We start from the raw sequence: 25,335 nt of genomic DNA, 5'->3' as shown, positions 1-25,335 counted from the left end.
TTGAAAAAGTCTTACTGTCCTGACTACTTTGCATGGCTCTGTACTTGTTTAAATAAATGGTGTTAGGGTTTGGCATACTTCATGTTGTGTCAGCCTGAAAATTCAAAATTAGATTGTACAGTAGAGACAGTCAGTAAAGTTGGGAAAGAAACGTGAGAAACAGAACCCATCAAGCAGCAAATTCTATTGCGACACATGGTAGCAAATTCGCATATCATTCAGCCGGGTTTAGAATGTAGCTCTTTTAAGCAAAGGACTAATAACAGCCCACGATCTTGAGGTCTGCTTTAGCTTTATGAGGAGGCGTTCTGCTGAAATCTTGGGATTTCCCTGCAAAGCAGTTGAGGTTGGCGATGGAAAAAAAAAAAGTGATTTTAGCAAACATTTGTGTAATACACTCACTTTTTCTCAGACAACTGACACACACGTCGCTTCAGCAACGAGCAACAAGCAATGGCAAAGAGCTCAACAAGAAAAGAAATAAGATGTCTCAAGTGAAGACAACCAGATCTCACATGTAAGCATGACTTAATTAAATCTCTTTAGAAAAGACAGAATATTTGTTATCGTTTGTATGTGGTTATAAGTTTATTATGACTACTAACTTTAAGCAGGATGATAAACCAGATTTCTGCTCACTCAATCAGCACATACAGAATTTACTGTAAAAAAGCCTCAAAACAGTCAGTGCTAGCAGAAACCAGAGAAACCAGGTTGCAGTGCAGCAATGGTCAGCATATTATTTGAACATACAAAAAAACCTCCAGTCTGTAATCTGGATTCATCACTCAATAATGCGCAAACAGCAGCATATTCATAACAGCAGCTGCTCAAGGACAGTGATGCTTTACGTCAACTCAGCCTTTGTGGTGATGAAAATCAGGCAACTGAAGTAGGGCGCACAAGTACAGAGACAAATGTTCAAAGTTTCTGCTCTGCCAGAATACCACCAAACTAGGTCAGTGGCCTCTTTAAGATGTGACACTGTTGTAACAAAAATCACTTTAGGGAAGCACGTGGAACAAAGTAGATGGTGCGAGAATGGCAGAAGCTTGCTAAAAACGTTATTGGATGGTGTCTGATTAAGAAAAGGCATAGAGGATGTCATTCTGGTGAGTTTTATCTTCTTTGCTCTGTGGGCTTTGGTAAGAAATGCCTAAAAAATAACCATAGTTAGAAATAATTATGTTTTCAGGATGACTTTTGAAATCAGTTGCTCAGAATTTTCATACATGATTTAATTATGAGTCAAAGTTACATATTACAGCAGAATGATACTTTTGCTGTTTAATCTGATAGGGTGTATGTGTTGGAGCTGCGATGATGCACTTCTGAAAATGTTATCAACAGGAAAAACTGTTTCAGAGAAAGGTGACAGGATAAAGTGCTCTTCCTCTTCATGTTGAGCAGATGGCTGTCTCATTCCTGGAAGCGGATGGATGAGGTACAATCGTTTTCTTGATTTCCTGGAGCCTTCATTATTCTCAAAGATCTAAAATAATAAAAAAAAAAGAAAGGAAAAAAATCTCATCTGAGGAATGCAGCATGCCAAAGATTTGTCTCCAGAAAAAGGAGCTAAAATAAAAAAGCTCTAACCTGTGATTTTTGATGTTTTTCTCGCAGCTGCTGAATGGGTCCTCCAATTTCAGAGACATGAGCTGAAATGAATCTCTTGTTAGCCAGTTGCAGATGCATTATTGTGCTCCTTTGTTTTTCCATTAAAGGTGAGTCACCCATGTGTTATCTTCTATTGCTAATCCTTCATATATAATAATCATTCAACGAACTCTGTCATTTTCTGAATTTTTAAAAATGGTTATTGTCTCTCTTGCACAGGCTGCCCTCTGCTCCCTGCTGACTGTGTGGACATCATCCCTCTCGGCCATCTGACCGCAGAGCCAGCCACGGTCTTCCTTATGGGTTCAAACCTGACCGTGTACTGCCACATCTTTGAATGTGAAGAGTGGTAAGAATATTAAGAGTTTACACTTTGATGATAACAAAACATTTTCTGTCGGCACTGGGAGTTCTCACAAGAATGCCACCCTGGCAGAGGTGGGTAATCCAGGTCCAGAAAGTAAAAACCCTGCCTGGTTTTCCTTCATTCTGTATAATTAACCAGGTGATTAGTCCCTGTCTATGTTGTGAAGCTGGAAATACAAATTGGAACTAATCTCTGAACAGGCCTTTTACTTTCTGGACCTGGATTACCCACCTCTGCACCCTGGGCAAGCGCCTCCTTCTGTATCCTGTATCGCCCATCATTGGCTATTCACGCACATAACAAGATTCAAACCCAAACCTTGACAAACGCCATCAAAACTGGTCCTGGTTTCGACTACCGGCCTGGGGTCTTTCTGCATGGAGTGTGCATGTTCTCCCCGTGCATGCGTGGGTTCTCTCTGGGTACTCCAATTTCCTCCCACATTCTAAAAACATGACTGTTAGGTTAATTGGTCTGTCTGCAGTTGCCCTAAGGTATGAATGGGTGTGTGTATGGTTGTTTGTCCTGTGTGTTTCTGTGTTGCCCTGAGATGGACTGGCAGTTTAAGTGCTATTTGAAGACTGTTTGTCTAAATGATATATGCAGATATAAAAGATATGATTAGATGGGTTTTCCCACTAGTGCTTTTAAAAGTTTAACATTTGAACATAATGTTATTGACTTTCAGGTCCAAATTGTACCTTGAGCTGAATAGACAGCAAGTAAATCTGTCAAAAAGAGTCAACTGCACCACAACAATATTCTATCTGCCCCAAGTATGGATGCCGCAGTCTGAGGTGGTTTGCAAGATGAAGAGCAATCAGCAGTATGCTCCAAAAGTCGTCAGCGGCCTGGATCTACGTGCTGGATGTGTGTACACTTTACTTCAACAATGGATGTATTGGGTAGTATTTTAATGTTCAAAATTATTATTTACACAGACTAATGTTTTCAAACCATTATTTCTGTTAGTCATGATATAATAAAAAATAAACATTTTTAATGCCGAAATGTAGGCTTAATGAAAAGTGTTATTTTAAAAGGGTATTTTATATCTGGCAAACAACCCTCGCTGGAACACATATCCTAATTTACTGAATATGACTATATATTCCAGTTTGAAATAATCACTGATAAATGACATTAACTGTTAACTGATCGCATTACCTGGCAATTTACATCCAATAGTACTGTACTGTACAAAAGTTTCAAATCAGTCCCAGTTGCCTCATATTTTTCCCACAAAATGCCAGACTTTCTTGTCACTTTTTTTCTGTACCTGCTTTTTTACTCATTTTGTCCTCAAAACAAGGACTTGCTCCTGATCATAACACGATGGTGTACACTTTGTGTTTTACAAAGCTGGACGAGTTGTGGACACACTAAGATGGTTTTGACCTAAAACTCATACATGCACAGTATCTGAAAGATAGATCTTTAAGATATAAGAAATAAATCTAATACAAACCAGCCCTTAAAGATCTGTCATCTTTCCCCGTTATGACTTCAGCTAATATCTCTACAAGAAATCACTTTTTTTAGGGTCATGATTCATGGGTCAAAAACTTGACTAAGCGAAAAAACTAAATTTCTTAAATTGGATTGAAAATGAGTAAAAAAACAGCCAAAGAAAGAAGAACTTTCATGAAACCTAAACAATTATTGATTAAGAACTAAATTTTACAAAGAAATCCAGCTTGTTGAAAGCAATATAAAGAAATGATGGATTACTCAAGAATTTTGCACAGTACTGTACATTGACAGATAACTTTTCCTTATAAAATGCAAAAACTGCAAAGTCGGTTACTGCAGATGCCCACGATACGCTGGAGGTTCTTCAACTGAAACTGGAACTTGAACATTGTCTTTGTTTTCAAATGATGAAAATATTCTCCTTTGCTTCTTATTATTACAGTTCCTCCTGATAAGCCTACAGATATTAGCTGTGAAACAATAAGGAGCTCTGCCTTGGTAAACTGCTCACTGAAGAGAGGGCGAGAAACATATCTCCCCACTTTCTACAACATTTCAGTCCACAGGTATCGAGTCAAAGTTTTGGTTTTTATTTGTTTCTAAGTCATCATGTACTTTTGACCCCATTTTCCGTTCCTTTTTTCTTATCAGAGAGAATGAAAGTCTTTTAGATCTAATCCAGGATGGTGGGGAAATCAGCATACCGCGAGAAATCTTCAATGAAAACACTAAATATACGTTGACCGCCACAGCTTACAACCACTTTGGAGCATCTCGGTCGGACCCGTTCTACTTCTCTGTGGAGGATATAGGTAAGGCTTTAACATAAATTCTATGAAAGAAAGAGCATCAACGCAAACACAGTTTTTAATTTGAATTTCTTTGTCAGAATCACCATGTTTGTTAAGAGTTGAGTCATCACTGGAGTGTTTTGTTCATTGAGTTGTTTTCTCTTCAGTTTGACTAATTAAACTTTCAGTAAAGTGTTTCTCTTTGTGTAATATGTAATATGTCAGAAGGGGACAATATCCTTTTTTCTGCTTTCTGCCCACTGCATGTGTTGTTTGAACTTCAGTAAGTTCAGTAACACAGTAGCTGTTTAACAGAGCCTTGAATAATTAACATACCCCTTTCATACGTCAATGTATTTTAATCGGATTTTATGTGATATCCTAACACAAAGCAGTGCAAAAATGTGGAAAGAAAATTATGCTTGGTTTTAGTCAGCCCTAAAATGTTGCTGGAAGCCTTTTAGACAATGTCTCTACCAGCATACATATAGAGACTGATAATTGCCCATCCTTTGCAAAACAGCTGAAGTTTTGTTAGATTAAATAGAGAACTTCTGAACATTAACTCTCAGTTTGGTTTTGGTGTGAACTGGGCCATTCTAGGATCATTGACTTGCTGAAAGTTCTTAGTCCTTTTCAGCATCTAACAAGTTTTCCCCCAGGATTACCTGTCTTTTTGGAAGAGAAGCATCCCACAACATAATGCTGCCACAACATTGGTGGCTGGTGAAAAATATTTTCTGTAACTACTCCAATATATAAAATGGAATCAATCAACAGCATCTCTATCAACATGCCTGCACAATGCCAGTTTACAAGCACCACAAAACTTAATACAGTCAATGAGTTTAGATAAAATATGATTATTCTTATCAACCTCTGTCATCCAGCTACGCCGCTATGATAATCTTTTCAAGCACAGGTAGCTTGACACAGCTTTCCATATGAGTTCTTGATTGTTCATGCTTCTTAACACATTCAGAGAGATGCTTCAAGTCGGTCTGTCCTGACTGTGTCCACGTTAAATCACATTTGGCACTTTTAAAAAGAATGCAGGGAAAACAGAAAAGTGAATTGGCTATTCCACTGCTGGTCAGCCACAACTTGCGCTCGAACCAACTCTTGCAAAAACTCCGGTTGTAAACTTGATTTTTCTCATTGGTCTTCTGGTTGAATATAATGTCGAGCTTGTCAGGTCCCAGCTCCTTAACCCGGATTTTCTCCTCCACTGTCCTTCTTGTGAATGGGTAGATAAATAAGGACTTCACCGAATTCAGTGGAAGCTGCACCTCGCTCGTTAGGTTCACCATCATCCCTCTGATTGACTGCGCCACACAAACGTTTTTTTACCTGCCAGGGTGATATTTTCAGTGCCCCAAAGCCTTGAAATTCTGCAACACTGATTGGCCATATATATTTATTAATTTACCCTGGCAGCTACACACGATTGGTTATTCGGTCGACCGCCGGGGCACTCTGAACAGTGCCCCATGATAGAAACATACAAGTCTGTCTGTGGAATTGTACTGGTGAATGAATATCAGTAGGCGGGAAATGTAGATTTATATATTTCATATTACATAGAGGCACACTTTGTTAAGTAAAACTGATATATATATATATATATGGGCCGGCCGCCACTGTGCCACAATCATGTTTCACTGAAGCAATGTGGTGTTCATTGACCACATATAGAGTTTCGTATGTGGGCAAAAAAAAGTTTTGATCTTATCTGACCAGAAAACCTTCTTCCACATATCTGCTGTCTCCACTACATGGCTAGAAGGAGCACTGCAAATAGAGTCCCTTAGTGCTTCCTATCAACAATGGCTTTCCTCTTGCTACTCTTCCAGAAATTCCAGGTTTGTGGAGTGCATGATTAATGGTTGTCCTATAAGCAAATTCTTCCACCTAAGTTGTGGATCTTTGAAGCTCCTCCAGAGTTACCATGGACCTCTTGCTTCTCTAGGTAATATCTGTTGGTTTAGTTGGATGACCATACCTTGGTAGGTTTGAAGATGTGCCATAGTCTTTATTTTCGGATAATGGATCGACCAGGATTGCATGTTCTAAGCTCGGGATATTCATAACTTAAACTTGCTTTAAACTTTTTCACATCTTTATCCCTGACCATGTGAGTTCTTTGTTCCTAACAATGCTGTTTATTCCCTAATGTCCTGTAACAAACACCTAAGGCCTTCATTGCACATTTATTTACACTGAGGTTAAGCCACACACAGGTGGACTCTATACATTAATTAGGGAGCTTCTGAAGACAATGGTTGCCCTGAGTTTTAATTAGGGGACAAAGGGGCAAAAATCAAATACATATCACATTTTTCAGATTTTGTGAATGTTAAAAAAACATTAGTCATTTTTCTACCACTTCACATATATGCCCTACCTTGTGATGGTCTATCATATAAAAAAATACATTGAAATTTTTGGTTGTAATGTGACAAAATGTGGAAAGGTTGAATGGGTTTTTAGCATCTTTTCCATTGCTTTTTCAGAGTACGTTATTTCTGCTTTTATTTCTAGCCACACCAGAGACCCCTCATATAGTTAGGGTGGAATTTGTGAACTCCACATCAGCCATGCTGCACTGGAAAACCTCTGAGTCTTTGATGCACCTCAGACCCCAAATCAGGCTCCGCGCAAATAACAATACCTGGGTAACACTATGTCAGAACAGCCATGTCGGCTTTATAGTTTTTCTTGGTATAAATCTTCTCAGGCAATAACCTAAAAACTTGATGCTTTCAGGAGCAGAGAGAGAGAGCTGAGCTCAGCAAGGGTCTGATACAAGTGGAGAACCTGAGGCCTCTGACTGAATATGAGTTCCAAATGAAAACTTGTGCCTTGCTTTCAGGGCAGACACATACTAGCACCCCAAGCTTTAAAACCAGCCAAAGATGTCTCTGCAGCCAATGGAGCTCGTCTGTGAGGAAGACGAGTCCTGGAAAAGGCAAGCTCACAACTCTGACCTATGATGGAGCAAATACCCGGCAGAGAAGCTTCACACTTCTTGTTTGTCTTTCCAACAGGTCCATCTCAGCAGCTACATGTGTGGAGAACTTTGACAGAAGAGACCAAACATGGACTGAGGAATGTTACTGTTTTCTGGCAGGTATTTCCATGAATCCTGTTCCTTTGAACTGGGGCTATTTGGTGCTGCTGATCTTCCAAACATTGCTTTATGTATCCTAATGTTTTTAAAGAACCAGGTTTCAAACATTGCTTTACAGTTTCATTTGCATGATCAGACATAGCTGATGTAACTGAATAGATGAGACTGGAGAACAAAGATAATAAATCTGTCATTTTTTAATATCATATATATATCATATATATGTTATATTTATATTGTGACATGTCAAAGAATGTAATGTTGTGGTACATTCTCTTTTAAATAAATACATTTTAACAAATCAAGGACACTGCAGTCATAAATATAATATGCAGTACACACCAAAGGTTTGGACACACCTTCTCATTGAAAGAGTCGTCTTTATTTTCATGACTATGAATATTGTAGCTTCACACTGAAGGCATCAAAACTATGAATTAACACATGTGGAATTATATACTGAACAAAAAAGTGTGAAACAACTGAAAATATGTCTTATATTCTAGGTTCTTCAAAGTAGCCACCTTTTGCTTTGATTACTGCTCCACACACTCTTGGTATTCTGTTGATGAGCTTCAAGAGGTCGTCACCTGAAATGGTTTTCCAACAGTCTTGAAGGAGTTCCCAGAGATGCTTAGCACTTGTTGGCCCTTTTGCCTTCACTCTGCGGTCCAGCTCACCCCAAACCATCTCGATTGGGTTCAGGTCCGGTGACTGTGGAGGCCAGGTCATCTGGCGCAGCACCCCATCACTCTCCTTCTTGGTCAAATAGCCCTTACACAGTCTGGAGGTGTGTTTGGTGTCATTGTCCTGTTGAAAAATAAATGATGGTCCAACTAAACGCAAACCGGATGGAATAGCATGCCGCTGCAAGATGCTGTGGTAGCCATGCTGGTTCAGTATGTCTTCAATTTTGAATAAATCCCCAACAGTGTCACCAGCAAAGCACCCCCACACCATCACACCTCCTCCTCCATGCTTCACGGTGGGAACCAGGCATGTAGAGTCCATCCGTTCACCTCTTCTGCGCCGCACAAAGACACGGTGGTTGGAACCAAAGATCTCAAACTTGGACTCATCAGACCAAACCACAGATTTCCACTGGTCTAATGTCCATTCCTTGTGTTCTTTAGCCCAAACAAGTCTCTTCTGCTTGTTGCCTGTCCTCAGCAGTGGTTTCCTAGCAGCTATTTTACCATGAAGGCCTGATTCACACAGTCTCCTCTTAACAGTTGTTCTAGAGATGTATCTGCTGCTAGAACTCTGTGTGGCATTGACCTGTTCTCTAATCTGAGCTGCTGTTAACCTGTGATTTCTGAGGCTGGTGACTTGGATGAACTTATTGTCCGCAGCAGAGGTGACTCTTGGTCTTCCTTTCCTGGGGCGGTCCTCATGTGATCCAGTTTCTTTGTAGTGCTTGATGGTTTTTGCGACTGCACTTTGGGACACTTTCAAAGTTTTCTCAATTGTTCGGACTGACTGACCTTCATTTCTTACAGTAATGATGGCCACTCGTTTTTCTTTACGTAGCTGCTTTTTTCTTGCCATAATACAAATTCTAACAGTCTATTCAGTAGGACTATCAGCTGTGTACTGTACCCACCTCCTGCACAACACAACTGACGGTCCCAACCCCATTTATAAGGCTTGAAGTCCCACATATTAAACCTGACAGGGCACACCTGTGAAGTGAAAACCATTTCAGGTGACTACCTCTTGAAGCTCATCAACAGAATACCAAGAGTGTGTGGAGCAGTAATCAAAGCAAAAGGTGGCTACTTTGAAGAACCTAGAATATAAGACATATTTTCAGTTGTTTCACACTTTTTTGTTCAGTATATAATTCCACATGTGTTAATTCATTGTTTTGATGCCTTCAGTGTGAAGCTACAATATTCATAGTCATGAAAATAAAGACAACTCTTTGAATGAGAAGGTGTGTCCAAACTTTTGGTCTGTACTGTATATAATAAATAGAAAAAAGAGTAATAAAATAAATGTAAAAATAGTTTGCATAACATACATTTTATTTAGATTATATTTAAATTTACTAAATATAAAGACTCCAATTTGCTAGAGTGACCCATCTGGTTGAAAGGAGGATCTGCTTGTTAGCTCTTTATTGGGTTCAAATCCCAGGCGAGACCTTTTAACGTGAAGTTTGCATGTTCTCCCTGTGCATGCATACACAGTCCACAAATATGCATGCACACTATACATTTCCCTCAGGAGTTAGTGTGTGCATGACTGGTTGGGTGTTTCTATGTTGCCTGGGATGTGGACTGATCCATTGTCTGCTATAGATCAGCACCAGTCCCCCAGTAGAACCCTGTAAGAAACGAAATGGATACCATATGTGAAGTTTTCTTTTTAACTAAAGGCTGATAGGTGTGCAAAAGCTTATCTCTAATGCTTGAAGCACTTTGAATTTATAGAAGAGAGGGGTTTTAAGAGCTCACGTAATGATATTCCTACACTTGAGATATGCCGCTGTTTGTATATGAAATTATTAGGTTTTTGAAGGTGGCGATTGGGTTTTATAATAGATATTTTTAAGGTTTGTTGTAAGAAAGTCAAGTCTTATGGCTTGATTATAAGCTCTTTTAATTTTTGTATGGGGAATAACTTCTTTCCTGGAATCTTGTTTTCTTTTCTCTGGCTTTGCTATCCTGTTCTGAACAGTTTTGGTAAGTTGCATTTTAAATATCTGCAGTGGTAGTTGTTAAAAGGAAGAAGAGTATTGTGTTGCACTGGTTTTATTTGACTAGAAGCTAGGATTTTATGTGTTTAGTTTGATCCCTATTATTTAAGAACTGCTCCAGATGTTTTTCAGTTTTCAGTCTGTTGTCATTCCCTGGTCGGGACTATTTCACCTACTTGTTCTAACTATGATGCTTACATGACATGAAGAAATTACATAATAATTCAGTGTTGATAGTTAAAGACTGTTATAGTTGGGGTGAAAATAGCATTCAATCACTTTAATAAACAAATAAGCCAAACTAGATCAAATTTAAAACCTGACATAATTAAGTAATGATCAAACAAAAAAAATTATCAATCTCTTCCTTAGCCTCCACCTTTTGAGGATTACAGCGGGGAGTTGCTCCTGTACAGCATCCTCCTGGATAATGGCCACAAGGCGACCTGTGCTGCTGCTTCCAGCCAGTGTTCAGTTCAGGCACCAGTTGAGGTTCGAGTACTGAGCATCAGTGCAGTTACCTCCTACGGGACGTCTCCACCAGCCTTTGTAGATCTCAGACACGCAAGTAAAATAAAATTTCACAAAGATTAAAATATTCCGTACAACTTAACTTTCTCAGGGAAACAGTGAAAATATCTTGATTGTTTAGGTGTTTCTGGACCTTTTTTGGGAAAGTTGGCTTCTACAGCAGATGGCAGCTCTGTACGTGTCTCCTGGTCTTCAACAGCTGGGAAAGATCTTCTGTACTTTGTAATAGAATGGAAAAGCCTGCCTGCTGGAGGGCTGCAGTGGAAAAAGGTGGTCAAGGATCTAAAAGACTCCACAATCACAGGTATAGTCACTCACTCATCAGTCACACGCTTTTGTGCTAAAACAAGACAAAAAGTATAAACCTTTTTATTAATGTCCTTCAGCTCTTTCAATTACCGTGAACCGGACAAAGTGAAAATTAATGAATGAAGAAATGTTCATGTCAGATCCTAAAGTCTTTAACCAGTTGCTCTTGCAGAGATTTAGGATTTTCCTTCTCAATTTAACTGCTCTTGGATCTGGATCAGGTTGAAATTTGTATAAAGCATTAAAAATAAACTCTGCAACTGAACTTTGGAGGCTGTTTTCACTGTCAAATGTCTTTCCCAATAGATCTATAGTTGTAGTTTTATTATTTTAATGTTTACTGAGGTACTGAGTACCCCAAATGTTAAGGATTAATTATATGGAACTCTCTAAAAATAAACATGAAGTAAAACTGTTGCATTTCTGACTCAACAAAAACTTGAAATCCAAAAAATTTTATGTATATTCCCATTTGAAACAAGACAGAAATATAAGCAAAGGAAAATATTTTAAATGGATATTTTCAGAGTAATGGAATTAAGTTATCTGTGGTTGTAAGTTGTTGTTTTTTTTATAAAACTTTAAGAGTAGACGATTTAAAATATAAATGTGATTAGAAGACGAAAGAAGGATTGCTGTTACCTAGAAAAACGTATTAATTTATGCTTCTGTCATTTCTTAATCTTCATAGCGTACCATTTTTAAATCCCTTACTGACCCCTAATTATATTAAAAAAAATTTGAAAGTGATCTAACATCGCCCTCGTGTGGTCATTCTTTGTTATAACTATGTTTTTGTTTTTCCTTCCTCAATCACACCGCAGGCTGTTTAGAAAGTAAAATATTTCACACCTTTAACCCAGAAGTCTTGAACAAAGCTACATGTTTACAGAATACAGTCGGGGGTTCACCTTCATATTGTGTTTCAGGTTTGATGGCGGGTGTGAAGTACAACCTCTCTTTGTACGCTGTGACCACCAGGGGTGTCAGTGCTCCAGCATCTAGACTGATTTACTCCAGAGAACTCAGTAAAACATACAGCTTTCTGTTTTGCAATATTCCATGTCTTACAGCCTGCACCGACCATGGTATCATTGCTGTGTCTCCATGTGTATTTGTTTCAGAGCCACTTTCAGCCCCCATGCTCCATGTGCTGAACCGTGAGGTCACACGGATCCTGGTTCGGTGGGATGAGCTACCTCTACACCAACAAAGGGGCTTCATCACAAAGTATACTGTTTATTTGCAGACATTGGACTCCAGCAGCACAACGCTCAATGGTGAGCACTTTAAATACAAACATTCATGAAGGCCTTCTTTATCTTAATTAGTCCAAACAGACTTTCCTCCTTCCACACAGTGACAATACTCCTTGAATTTCACATTTTGTCACGTTAGAACCCAAAACTTCAACTCATTTTATTTTTATTTTATGTAACAGACCAACACAATGTAGTGCATAACTTAAAGTGGAAAGATTATCAACCATGGTTTTCAAAATGTTTGAAAATATAAATCTGAAAAATGTGTCAATTTGTATTGGTAAACATAGTCTGCTTGTGTGTAATTTAATCTCAGCATAAATTTTGCCTTTCGGTGATGCCTTCAGGGGAGCAAGGAACACTGCAGACAAGTCAGAGATGCATCTGCATTGAGGTTTATAGCAGAGTTAGGTTTTAAAACAATATCCTAAGCTGTGACAATGTCTGAATATATCTGTGAATAAACAGAATATCTGTGATAGCACTGCTCATCCAGTCATCTGAAAAAAAAAGTGTAAGGCACAACTGTAAATCTGCAAGACACAGTTTTTAACCTAAACTGGCAGGACGGGTGAAAAGTGCATTAGAGAAGCAGCCAAAACAGAGCCATTGTAACTCGGGAAAAGCTCTACAACTCAGACAGGAAAACCTTTGATTGGGCATTCCTCAAGTCTGGCCTTTATGGCAGTCACAAGATAAAAGCTGTTCTTAAAATTAAAAGAAAGCCATGAGAAGTCATGTTTGCAGTTTGCTACAAACCATGTAGGGGACAAGGTGGAAGAAGGTGCTTTTGTCAAATGAGGCCAGAATGTAAGTTTTAGCCTCAAGTGGCCGAGCCTCATTTCAGGATGCTGCTGGATGGTGTCACCATCCCTTCTATTAAACATAGTGGTGGCTGCATCATACTATGGGGATGATTTTTTTTCAACAGGAAAGCTTTTTAAAGTTGATGTGAAGATAAAAGGAGCAAAATACAGGGCAATTTCGGAAGAAAACCTGTTAGAGGATGTAAAAGACTTGACACTGGGGTTGAAGTACGCCTTCCAACAGGACAACACTAAACATACAGCCGGAGCAATAGATCTCAACATTTGTACGTATTAAATTGGCCCAGTCAATGTCCAAACCTACATCCAATTCAACCGCTCTTGTAAGACTTGAAAACTTTAAATCCAATCTGACTGAGTTTGAGCTATTTTACAAAGAAATATGGGAAAAAGCCGTGAAAGGTGTTCTAATAAGGAATTGATTTAGGAATATGAATACAAATGCAGGTTAGATTTTACTTTTTTATATATATAAAAATGTGAAAATCATGGCATTTCTTTCACTTCATAGATATGCACTATTTTGTGGTCTTTAACATTAATAATCAATAAATACATTGACAGTTGTGATTGTAATACAGGTCCTTCTCAAAATATTAGCATATTGTGATAAAGTTCATTATTTTCCATAATGTCATGATGAAAATTTAACATTCATATATTATAGATTCATTGCACACTAACTGAAATATTTCAGGTCTTTTATTGTCTTAATACGGATGATTTTGGCATACAGCTCATGAAAACCCAAAATTCCTATCTCACAAAATTAGCATATCATTAAAAGGGTCTCTAAACGAGCTATGAACCTAATCATCTGAATCAACGAGTTAACTCTAAACACCTGCAAAAGATTCCTGAGGCCTTTAAAACTCCCAGCCTGGTTCATCACTCAAAACCCCAATCATGGGTAAGACTGCCGACCTGACTGCTGTCCAGAAGGCCACTATTGACACCCTCAAGCAAGAGGGTAAGACCCAGAAAGAAATTTCTGAACGAATAGGCTGTTCCCAGAGTGCTGTATCAAGGCACCTCAGTGGGAAGTCTGTGGGAAGGAAAAAGTGTGGCAGAAAACGCTGCACAACGAGAAGAGGTGACCGGACCCTGAGGAAGATTGTGGAGAAGGGCCGATTCCAGACCTTGGGGGACCTGCGGAAGCAGTGGACTGAGTCTGGAGTAGAAACATCCAGAGCCACCGTGCACAGGCGTGTGCAGGAAATGGGCTACAGGTGCCGCATTCCCCAGGTCAAGCTACTTTTGAACCAGAAACAGCGGCAGAAGCGCCTGACCTGGGCTACAGAGAAGCAGCACTGGACTGTTGCTCAGTGGTCCAAAGTACTTTTTTCAGATGAAAGCAAATTCTGCATGTCATTCGGAAATCAAGGTGCCAGAGTCTGGAGGAAGACTGGGGAGAAGGAAATGCCAAAATGCCAGAAGTCCAGTGTCAAGTACCCACAGTCAGTGATGGTCTGGGGTGCCGTGTCAGCTGCTGGTGTTGGTCCACTGTGTTTTATCAAGGGCAGGATCAATGCAGCTAGCTATCAGGAGATTTTGGAGCACTTCATGCTTCCATCTGCTGAAAAGCTTTATGGAGATGAAGATTTCATTTTTCAGCACGACCTGGCACCTGCTCACAGTGCCAAAACCACTGGTAAATGGTTTACTGACCATGGTATCACTGTGCTCAATTGGCCTGCCAACTCTCCTGACCTGAACCCCATAGAGAATCTGTGGGATATTGTGAAGAGAACGTTGAGAGACTCAAGACCCAACACTCTGGATGAGCTAAAGGCCGCTATCGAAGCATCCTGGGCCTCCATAAGACCTCAGCAGTGCCACAGGCTGATTGCCTCCATGCCACGCCGCATTGAAGCAGTCATTTCTGCCAAAGGATTCCCGACCAAGTATTGAGTGCATAACTGTACATGATTATTTGAAGGTTGACGTTTTTTGTATTAAAAATACTTTTCTTTTATTGGTCGGATGAAATATGCTAATTTTGTGAGATAGGAATTTTGGGTTTTCATGAGCTGTATGCCACAATCATCCATATTAAGACAATAAAAGACCTGAAATATTTCAGTTAGTGTGCAATGAATCTAAAATATATGAATGTTACATTTTCATCATGACATTATGGAAAATAATGAACTTTATCACAATATGCTAATTTTTTGAGAAGGACCTGTATAATAAAATGAAGAGAAGATCGAGGAGTTTGAACACTTTTGGATGCTGCTGTATCTCACCTTTTTATTTTGAGCATCATGAATCCTCCACTAAAAAGAAGTGAAAGCAGTTTCATACATTTTTATGTTTAAATGTATCAGCAATTTGAACCAGAGTAGTTACTCAATTGCTCTGAGTAGTCTTATTACAATAAATATCAACTCATAGAGTCAGTGAAGCTTCATATACAAAAGCCACTTCATCAACATTTACCACTCAAAACTGACCAAATTTGTTTGGGTTTTCCATGCAGGACTTACTTTTTTTTTTTGTTTCAAAAGGACTATGTTTGTCGCAAATGTATGTGAGGAACTTCTAACCCTCTATGAATCGCAAGCCTGGTCTTTCAGCATTTTAGGCATGTTGGTTAGGCTTTGTTGTTGATTCATGCCTCTTTAAGAATCCTACAACCACAGGTCTTCGTTTCTTTCTTTGTTCCTTTGTTTATTTGTATCATCAGGCTGTTCATTTGCTGTAATAGCCAAACTGCAACCTTATTTTAGACGGTAGATTCCTTGATCATTTTCAGGTTGTGTTCGTGTTGGTACTCAAACTAGATTGTGTTCTGGTGAGTTATGTTGATTTGACAACGTTCTCCATGCTCTGTGTAATCAAGTGTGATACAGTCTCACTGTTTAGGCCTGTGACTTCCTCTGACATGTCTACACGACAGCTCTTTCATCTTGTTCAGTCACAGAGTTTACTACTGGCTGTTTTATTAATGTCTTCCTGCTTTCACTTTTGGATATCCTTTCTCTTTTTGCAGAGTTACCACTTTGTTTTCCAAGGTAGACATCTTTTAGCATTACAAGTGCAGAAGCTTTTCTGCCAGGGTCCTACAAAGTTTTCATGTAGAAAATCCAGACTCAATTTGCCGAGAGTTGTCAGTTCTTCTTTATTTCATGTTTAAAGTATATATACAAAAGTTCATATACTCTGTTTCCTTTTTCCAAACTCATCCAGACCTGGAAAATATTGAAATTAAATTCTATACTTTTCTGTGCTTTTTCAAGATTGCACATGGACCCTGTTTCAATTTAAATACTTTTGCTGGAATACCTGTAACAGACATTTTCTCCTTGTTTGGGAAAACTACAGTGTATGAAAAAAATGTACAGTACAGTGTTTATAGCTTACAATACATTAAAATTAATCATGTTGGTTACACTCTTTTTCGTATATGAAAAGTCTTCCTAGTGAAGCAGAGAATCAAGTTCTAGATTTTTTTCAGTAGTTTGTTTGGCCGAGTATTTTTAACTTCCACAGCTTCAGATGTCTAATTGTGCCGGCAACAGGCACCAGTGACATTGTCTTTCTGTCTATGGTAGACATTTATAAACATAATTTCTAGTCCAGCCATTGATGAGCATCCTTCAAAATAAATTAGTGTCTTGGATATATTCTTACTCTTCTGAAAACTTAGTCCGCCATGTTGCTGTAAGGAGTCCCAGGAAGTGACACAATTCTTTTAATCAAATGCCATTTCGTGTCATTGCTTGAGGACAGTTTGGAAATAAAAATGAAAATTAGTTTTGAGCTTGTGCTACATGCTTCAATGCATAATGATGCTTTTATTTAGTAAGTGCTTACCAGGTCAGTAAGCCATGTGTTGGGGGCAGTAGTTTGTTGAGTTTTTTTTGGGTCTTGTTGATGTATGGTAGTTTAAACATTTTTTCAAAGAAATTCGAGCGCATATCACTGTGAGATGTTTTAGTTTGTGGGTTTTTGTGTAGACAAGCATTACACATTCATTTGAAAACTATGAAAGTGTAACCCACACTCTACCTAAAAACGGACCCCGGATTGCAAGCAGGCCTGCCGAAGCTTCTTTAACATTTTTTATCCTTTTTTTGCATGCAACACATTTCTAAAAAAGATGCTGGGTTTTTAGAAACCACAAATTTTAAGATCATTCCAGGAAAACTTTGTTGTCATGTAGACAAGGCCTAAAAACATTAAGGTTGACATGCACATACAGTAGCTATCAGTTGTAAGTTGAAGGTATCAAAGAAACATCTGTGGGTTAGGCATCAAGACCTCTTGCCCAGGCACCCACTTCCTGCTATGTTCAGCTCTGTCTGCAAATGCTTCTAATATTTGCTGTATTGTCAAATAAACAACAGCTCGGTTGCTATACTGAGTGCATTATGGCTACTGCCATTACAAATCACCAAGCTGCTGATCAGATGAGTCTGTCGCTCTTCTTCCTACATACAGTCTGGCTCAGATGGAGAAAACTTTCAGCATGTTAACAACTATTACTAACTGTTGGCATTTCTTATACAGAACATCTAAATGAAAAAGCAGTAAATACGAATTTTCCATATATAAATCGTGCATGAATGTCCCCAACATGAATTTTCTTCACTTGAAAGCGTAATATTGCCAAGGTTGGCTTATGAGCCAGAACACTGAGCAAAAATCATGACCGTGGCTTTGTTTTTCCAGTACACTCTCCACATGTTGCTGCTGCTGCATATATGCTGCGTTTCCTGTTTTGCTTTTCCTGCTTTTCCTCTGATGTGGTGGTCGTAGTGAGCCTCATGTCATAGGATTCCATGGACAAGCAGCTGCATCCATATCCCAGTTCACCAAGTGTAATGCAATGCAAAGTGTTGCATGCCGTGGTGTTCAGCATGCGACTGCCATGGGTTTAGCAGTCGCCAGGAGAACGGTACTTGTCTTACTGCGTTGTCTCAGGTGTAAAGTGTGGTAAAGATAAGATTAGAGAGATTGCAGGTTTTCCAGGATTTTGGCTTAGCCCCTTAATACCAGTGAAAGAAACTCTTAATTCTTCAACCTGCCAAGATAATTTCCCCTTTAACCCGACAAAATATATTTAGAATGAATTAGAGCGGAAACTGCAAGCCAGGCCATCTCATCAAACATCAGTGTCTGACCCCACAAATGTGTTTCTGGGAGAAAAGGTCAAAAAAAGCCTTTTCAGAAAAGTGGCAGCTAGAGCACAGGGTGAGCTGACTTTATATTAAACCCCAGAGATTAAGAATAGGTTGTCAATCAAATTCATATCTGAGTAAACACATAGAATATAGTGTAAATTAATGATTTCTCCCACAAACTCGGCATAACCAGACTTCTAGTTCAAGCTAAAGTTTTCCAAGATAGTACAATTAAAGTATAGAAAAAATAATTAATTTTAATAAATATATCATACATTACTAAAGTATAATACACTCAACTAGTAAAAAAGGTAACATGTTATATGGAATTTAAATTTTTAAACATATAATAAAAAAACTACTGAGGATTGTGAGCATGTTAAACCGCTACTACAAATTTAAAAACTTGGTTTATCCTCTAGTCTGGACAGAGTAATGTTATAACTTTAAAAGGGAAATGTCACGCAAAATCCACTTTTCTAGCTTTTAAATATATTTTATTGTGTACTCTGAGTCTGTAGGAGTGCAGAAAAATTGAATTTAGTCTCTCCAGGTGTCGCGTAGATATCTTTATATTCTGTTTGGGTCACATTTTTCAGTCCGTTCAATTTTCTCTGTCATATGTAAAATCTTTCCATATTTTACGTCTGAGTATTTGCTGTGGAACAGCTAAATAAGATCACGGACGTCCGGCTGATCAGTTTCATGTATCCGCCATATTTATCTCTCGGTGGTATTTTGTAGGCCAAGCTCAAGTATGCCTACGCTGAAAGAGGATGAGTTCGGGTCGGTTGTTTGGTGTATTAACCCACACAATTCATTACACTGTCCCCCAGCATCAGAACCCCTTCAATGTGCCTGGTTAAATTTTATTTTTCATGGAAATGTTCCCACATTAGTGGGGTAATTTCCCCACTTCAGGGACAAGTGCCTTCAGCAATCTCCGCCAGTATCAAGAAGGATTTGCTGAAATACTTTATGTGGTTAAGGGATCAGTTCCTTCTCTCTATGGAAACGACAGACACAGCAAAGTGGTAAGGTGCATATAAAGCTAAAATGACAACAAACTTAATTTTAGACATGAATTTATTGTGTGTTGATATGATGTCCTAGCCATTGTGTTGATAGCAGTAGCAGCGTGCCTTCTGCTTATGTTATCGCTATGTGCTGCATTTAGCTCCTTGAGGACAGAACCGTACGGCGTGTTTTGAATAGCATTATTACATTAACAGTTTTGCATTGTTTTTGTCATTGTTTTCGTGGCGCTAGATAATTGTTATCAAACTACAAAAATGACCAAAGGGGTTAAAGTGGAGTGCTCTTTGACCTGGAGGGGGGTGGGGTGTGCTCAACAGCATTTGAGGAGATAGCACCAAAACGAGTTGCTCTCAGATGCACCTCAGAACAGGGGTAAAAGAGAGGCCTGTGGAGCTACAATAACAAGGAGTTCAGACCAAAGCATTGCAGTTCCACTTAATATAGACCACAACTGAATGATTTAAGTGTGAAAAAGAAGAATCTAAAAGCATGACACAACATGAGGAAAGACTTTTTGTTCCAAACAAACAACAACAACCAGATTCTGTCTGATCTTAAAATTAAACTGAGCCTCTCATTGACAATAAAGCTTGATGTTGATTTGAAAGTGTGGAGCAACTTTGCAGTGAGTTTCCTGTTTTTGCTCATCATCAGTTCTGCCTTTCCTTGCCTTTCTTTAACAGCATTTTTGTGTGCTTGTACTTTACCTCAGTCTCAAACAATGTCTTCATATAACACCTGTGTGCATATAATGCGTCTCATTACAAACCACACTTACATAATGGAAAGCGTGCAAGTGGCATTCCATTGATATTCCCCTCCCTCAAAGTTTCAGTGCATCAACAGGGTTTTTTCTAGCTCTGAATTCCCGTAACAAAAAGAAATTAAGATGCTAGCTTAAATTATAATTTATTTTCTATGGCTAATTACTCATTCAAATGGCTAAAAAGAAACAACAGAACCAATATCTACTCACACAAGCAGATTAAAAAATCCACCTGTCAGAAAACCTGTTTTTGAAAAGTCCCACAATGTAACTTCTTTTTTATCAAATATGGAGTTTTTGACATTTAAAGATGAATATGTTTAGTTGGGAAGAATCTAAAGAGTAAAACACAAGTTGACATAAATTGCATCTGTAGAGTTTTCTAGAACTAGGTATGACCACAAACAGGAAGCCATGTGGCTTCATGCACATGTGTTAGAAGAGCCTGTTACTAGCTAGCCTGCCTCATTTGCTATTTGTGGCACTTGGCTGTGACAGCACCTTAGAGCTTACCTTTTCCTCTTTCTGAAGTGTCATGTGCTCACTGAATGACCAGCATTTTATTTTTCAGTGTTAGTTTGGTTGACCGTTTTTATGCACAAAATGATTCAGATGTATTCTTTATTATTCACCAACTCGTGATAATTAGGTTGCAGTTTTTTCTGCGCTTCACTGGTTAGAACTGCACATTAATCTAATTACTTTAAAACGTTTTCTTTTTGTAACGTTTTTATACACCACCATACCTTTCAATGAAACTGTATGAAAGCCTGTTTCATCTCCTTCTGAATCTTTTTTGCATGTTTTGCCTTTACCTGGTAAATTTTTTACTTTTTATTTTTGCACATAAACTAAATAAAATGCCATCATTAAGATAATACACACATTGATCCTCCTTTGATGTCTAGCATCAATTGGTGCTCATTGGATTGTTTTCTGGATCCAGGCACAGGGCATTATAAGTTACAACAAGGGAAGTTTATGCATTATCATATCTACTCTGGTCACCTTTTGCAGATTTTCTTCAAAATTCAATAAAACAATTTTTCAGTATTTTGATAAGAAGTTAACAGATTTTCTTTTTCTGAACAAGTTTCGTCAAACTCTTACAGGTAATTTAGAATTTAGGAAGGCTCTAAGAACAGAAACTGGTCCAGTCAAAATGCAGAATTGTGTAGCTTTCTCAGCCTACAGTCTGTGGGTCAGTTTTGACTCAAATGTTCATATCTCCTGCACCTCATGTGAGTTTTATTATGAATCCCTGACGTCAAACAGCAAAGGTTCAGTGACAATGGGTAAATACTGCACTAATTTTACAGTGCCATGCAAAAGTCTTTATATCACTTAAACCTTTTAGATTTTGTCATGTTGCCAACAACTTCTTTGTATTTAAATCAGATTTTTGTGATAGACCAACACAAAGTAGGTCATATTTATGAATTAGAGGGAAAATGATACATGGTTTTTAAAAGAATCTATAAAGGAAATCTAAAACGTATGTATCTGTATTCAGCCCCCATGAGTCACTACTTTGCAGAACCCTTTCTGCTGTATTTATTGTTGTCAGTCGTTTGGGGCTTTCAGCATCTGGAGAAAGACCTTTTTGTCCATTCTTCCTTGCAAAACAGCTCAAGCTCAGTTAGTTTGGATGGAGAGCATCTTTGAGACTGTTTTTAAGTTTTGCCACAAATTCCTAATTGGACTTTGACTGGACCATTCTAAGTAAATGGACTAAACTGTTTTTCCAGCCATAGCGACCACTTAAAGCACTTTACACACAAGCAACATTCACCCAGTTGCACTCACACGTTCATACACTGATGCGCAGGTTGTTTCACATTCACAAAGCATTTTGCTTGAATGGCCAATTGTTCAACTTCTATGCTTTGTTTACTGATGAAGTGACATCATAAGGTCATGGGTGGCATCAGATAGTATGTATAGGTATAAAGTAGTAAAAAGGGCTGAATACACATGCACATCACATGTTTTTAGATTTTATTTTTTAAACAATTTTGAAAACCACGTATCATCTTCCTTCTGTGTCACAGTTTTGCACTGCTTTGAGTTGGCATACAGCAAAATGCCCAGCCTTTGCTGAATAGACCTCAACAACTGCATGTAGAAACTCTCAAGATTCCACTGCACCACTGGGTGGGTCATATGGTAAACAAAGCTGACTTTCAATCCAAAGGCCTTACTGTCTGCTGAGATGTTTTTCATGTTTAACTGCAATGGTTAAACTGAACCACATAAAAACCTAAGCTGCTTTTGTAGGGAAAATAGCTAACTGTCCTTTTCGTGTGCACAGTGACAGTGTCTGGATCTGGCCAAAGACAGATGTGGCTGGACTGTCCAGAAGGAGCTTTGTCCCTACAGCTGACAGCATCAAACTCAGCAGGAGAAGGGCCTCGAGGAAGACAGATCTTATCTCAGACTGCAGCCCCGGATGGTCAATACATTTTCTCCATATTATGTCCTAAGAGATCACCATATATACAGTTTTTAAATATGTTGTTTTAAGTTCAGCTGCCCTCATTATAAAAAAGGACAATATTTAGTGTGGAAGTACAGAGTCAATAATTTATCCAAGTGACTTTTTCGTCATTAATCTTTCAGTGGGCCTGGTTGTTGTAATTGTGTTCATCATCACCATCTTCAATGCGATTGTAGCCAACCTGATGTGCTGGAGCTGTGTGAGAAAACGGTAATATTACTCACTTAAAAAGTTCATACACTACCTTTTCCCCAGAAAACCTCAGTCATTCTACTAGACAAACCTATGAGCCGCTTTTTGGTTCATAAGTTTGTCTAGCAGCTGATTCTGAGCGTTTGTAAGTTTTGTTTTACGAGTAAAAGGATGGTTGACCCTGTGGTTAATTGTTTTTGTGAAAAACCACACCGCAACATGACTAAAAAACCCACTTGGTTACTGTGAATAGAAACCTATACCCTTTTTAATTTTATTTGTTTATCTGCATCATTAGTCATGTCATTAGCATTGTTGTGCATTTTCTTGAACAAGCATTCATACCACTTGTACTTTAACCGCATATTGTCACGTTACAACCACAAACTTCATGGAGGGGTTTAATAGGATTTTATGATTTTAAACTAATCCAAATTAATAGGCCTTCATAACCGTAAAGTGGCTTTTTGCTTATTCTTTTTTGCGAAATAGCAAAACCTTTTGTGAACATCAATTTTCACTTCTTTCCACAGATTCTCAATTAGATTTAGGCATGGCCCTTAACTAGGCCATTCCCTCACATTGATACATTTTGGTCTAAACTATTCCATTGTAGCTCTGGCTGTAGCCTGAAGTCTTTTGGAGCCTCCAGCAAGTTTTCTTACAGGATCACATTGGGTTCGGTTCCAACCATCTTCCCATCAACTTGGACCAGCTTCCTTTCCCTGCTAAGGAAAAGCATCCACACAGCATGATACTGCAACCACCATGTTTCACCCTCGGGATAGTGTTTGAAGGGTGTTGATTTTCCATCAGACATAGCACTTTGTATGTCGGGCAATAAATTGATATTTTGCCACACTACATGGCTTGCAGCACACTTTTGTCCTTTTATAGCTTTCTTGTAACAATGTTTCTTGCCAGTCTTTTACTACTGCTAGAATTTTGGAGTTCATGGCTAATTTGCTATGCCTGCTTAATCCATGCAGGGTGAACAGATCACCAGTCCATGACAGGTCAAAGCATAAAACAGGACAGATAACCATGCATACGCACATAGTCAGAACAAAAGGCAATTTAGAATGGTCAATTAATGTAACACGCATGTTTTTGGACTGTTGGAGGAAGATGGATTAAATTACACGGGTGGACTACATTTACTAATTATGTGACTTATGTGACTGAGTTATTTGCAATGGTTTTCAGGGTTTAAATACAACTGCACAACATGCTTTTCAGATATTACTTGTAAAAAATGTTGAAATCCATGTATGAATTTACTCACTCTTTAAAATTATCCACTACTTTGTGTTGGTAGCTGTAAAATGACAAAATATAATAAGGTTAAAGTGGTATGAACACTTTTACAAGAATCTGCATCTGTCTTTTTTAATGAAGACCAGTGAAAAAGCTGTTTTGTAAAACATTTTATGTCCAAAAAGTAAAATGTTTATTCTTTTTTTGTCATAGGATCAAACAGAAATGCATAGCATGGGGACCTGAATGGCCAAAGGTGCCAAAACCAGGACACAGTAATGCCATCAGACTGCTGGAGGTAAAAAACTCTGGATGTATTATTATCTAATATAGCCAGCAGCTACAACAGCTGTACCAAAATTTCCAAATAAGAATATTTATGCTATTTTGAATTATTTTCTAATTCACACAGTTAATCCTGCTAAAGGATTGCTAAAGGAAGTGGAACTACTGTTTTGCTCTCTTGTGAAAGATCTCAGTTTTCTTTTGTTGAGCTGGAAAAAGCAATCTTTTTCCAGCTCGTAAATTTCTACAATTTCTACTTCTTTAGGATGACAGAAGTGAGCCACTTTTCTCCTACATCTACGATGACCCTCCACTCTCCCCGATCCTCGTGATCTCCCGGGAGATGACAGATGAAGTGTATCCTGCCATCCATGTCGAAGAGTCCCAGGTTAAATCTGAACAGGCCACGATGGAGGCCATGGCAGATACCAGAACCATTCTGGTTGAACACGCTGACTACAAACCTCAGATTGCTGCCTTGTTTCCCCTTGAAGAGAGGTTGAACTTGGAAGAGGAGAACCAAATGGATGTTCCAGAAAAATCAGAGGAAGACAGGCTTTTCGTTGGATTTGAAGGATTACTGGAAGGCTTGTTGTGCCACATGGAGGTGGGTTGCTCTGATATGTCTCATCAGGTCACTCTTGGCTCTATTGGGGATCTTTTGCGGCCTAAAACAGCTAAAACATTGGTCTTGAGAGGAGTCTGCTTACAAGAGATAAGCAGCAAAGAGGAGGATGTGGAGAACAATGCTTCCACTCTGGACTTGCACCAGGACCAGAAAAAGACTATTGATTCAGATGAAACTTGCTCTTTTCCAATTTCAGCTAACACAATTTTGAACAGTGGTTACTTCCCCCAGGTGGCTTCTCTCAGTGATGGGACACTTGACACACTGAGGTAGCAGAGATGTTGGAGGGACAAGAAATGCACTATTAATTTTGAGAAAGCATCATGAAAGCACTGTTCTCAGAAGAAACGTTTTTGATAGTTTGAATATACTGCACATATGGTTGGTGACTTTGTTTCATTGGCATTTTCACTGTGACATCCAGTGTGTGAGAGGTTTTATTGCTCTTACTCTTGGCTGGGAGTCCACTTTATGAATAGATGTTCTGTCAATCTACGCTTCACTGTCTGAATAAATGAACAAATTCTTAATTACA

At 38.6% G+C, this 25,335-nt stretch overlaps 1 protein-coding gene across 4 annotated transcripts; it reads left to right on the top strand.

Moving 5' to 3' along the window:
* il23r (interleukin 23 receptor) lies at window positions 1–25,335 on the top strand. Of its 4 annotated transcripts, none has more exons than XM_047375441.1 (18): window positions 1–517; window positions 1,351–1,444; window positions 1,624–1,724; window positions 1,837–1,966; window positions 2,673–2,854; window positions 3,900–4,023; window positions 4,109–4,269; window positions 6,790–6,923; window positions 7,015–7,216; window positions 7,296–7,378; window positions 10,452–10,647; window positions 10,732–10,914; window positions 11,849–11,947; window positions 12,044–12,199; window positions 22,253–22,393; window positions 22,561–22,648; window positions 24,101–24,185; window positions 24,438–25,335. In XM_047375441.1, the coding sequence occupies exons 3-18, from the start codon at window positions 1,664–1,666 to the stop codon at window positions 25,071–25,073; spliced, it is 2,661 nt and encodes an 886-aa protein (XP_047231397.1). In that variant the 5' UTR covers window positions 1–517; window positions 1,351–1,444; window positions 1,624–1,663; the 3' UTR covers window positions 25,074–25,335. The 4 variants fall into 4 exon arrangements, with proteins under 4 accessions (XP_047231397.1, XP_047231396.1, XP_047231395.1 ...); XM_047375440.1 differs by lacking the exon at window positions 1–517 and adding an exon at window positions 603–1,112; XM_047375439.1 differs by lacking the exon at window positions 1–517 and adding an exon at window positions 603–1,112 and having other exon boundaries at window positions 1,300–1,444.

The sequence above is a fragment of the Girardinichthys multiradiatus genome, chromosome 9 (genome assembly GCF_021462225.1).
Source record: "Girardinichthys multiradiatus isolate DD_20200921_A chromosome 9, DD_fGirMul_XY1, whole genome shotgun sequence".
Classification (NCBI taxonomy): domain Eukaryota; kingdom Metazoa; phylum Chordata; class Actinopteri; order Cyprinodontiformes; family Goodeidae; genus Girardinichthys; species Girardinichthys multiradiatus.
This window is presented reverse-complemented; position numbering and strand designations above follow the sequence as displayed.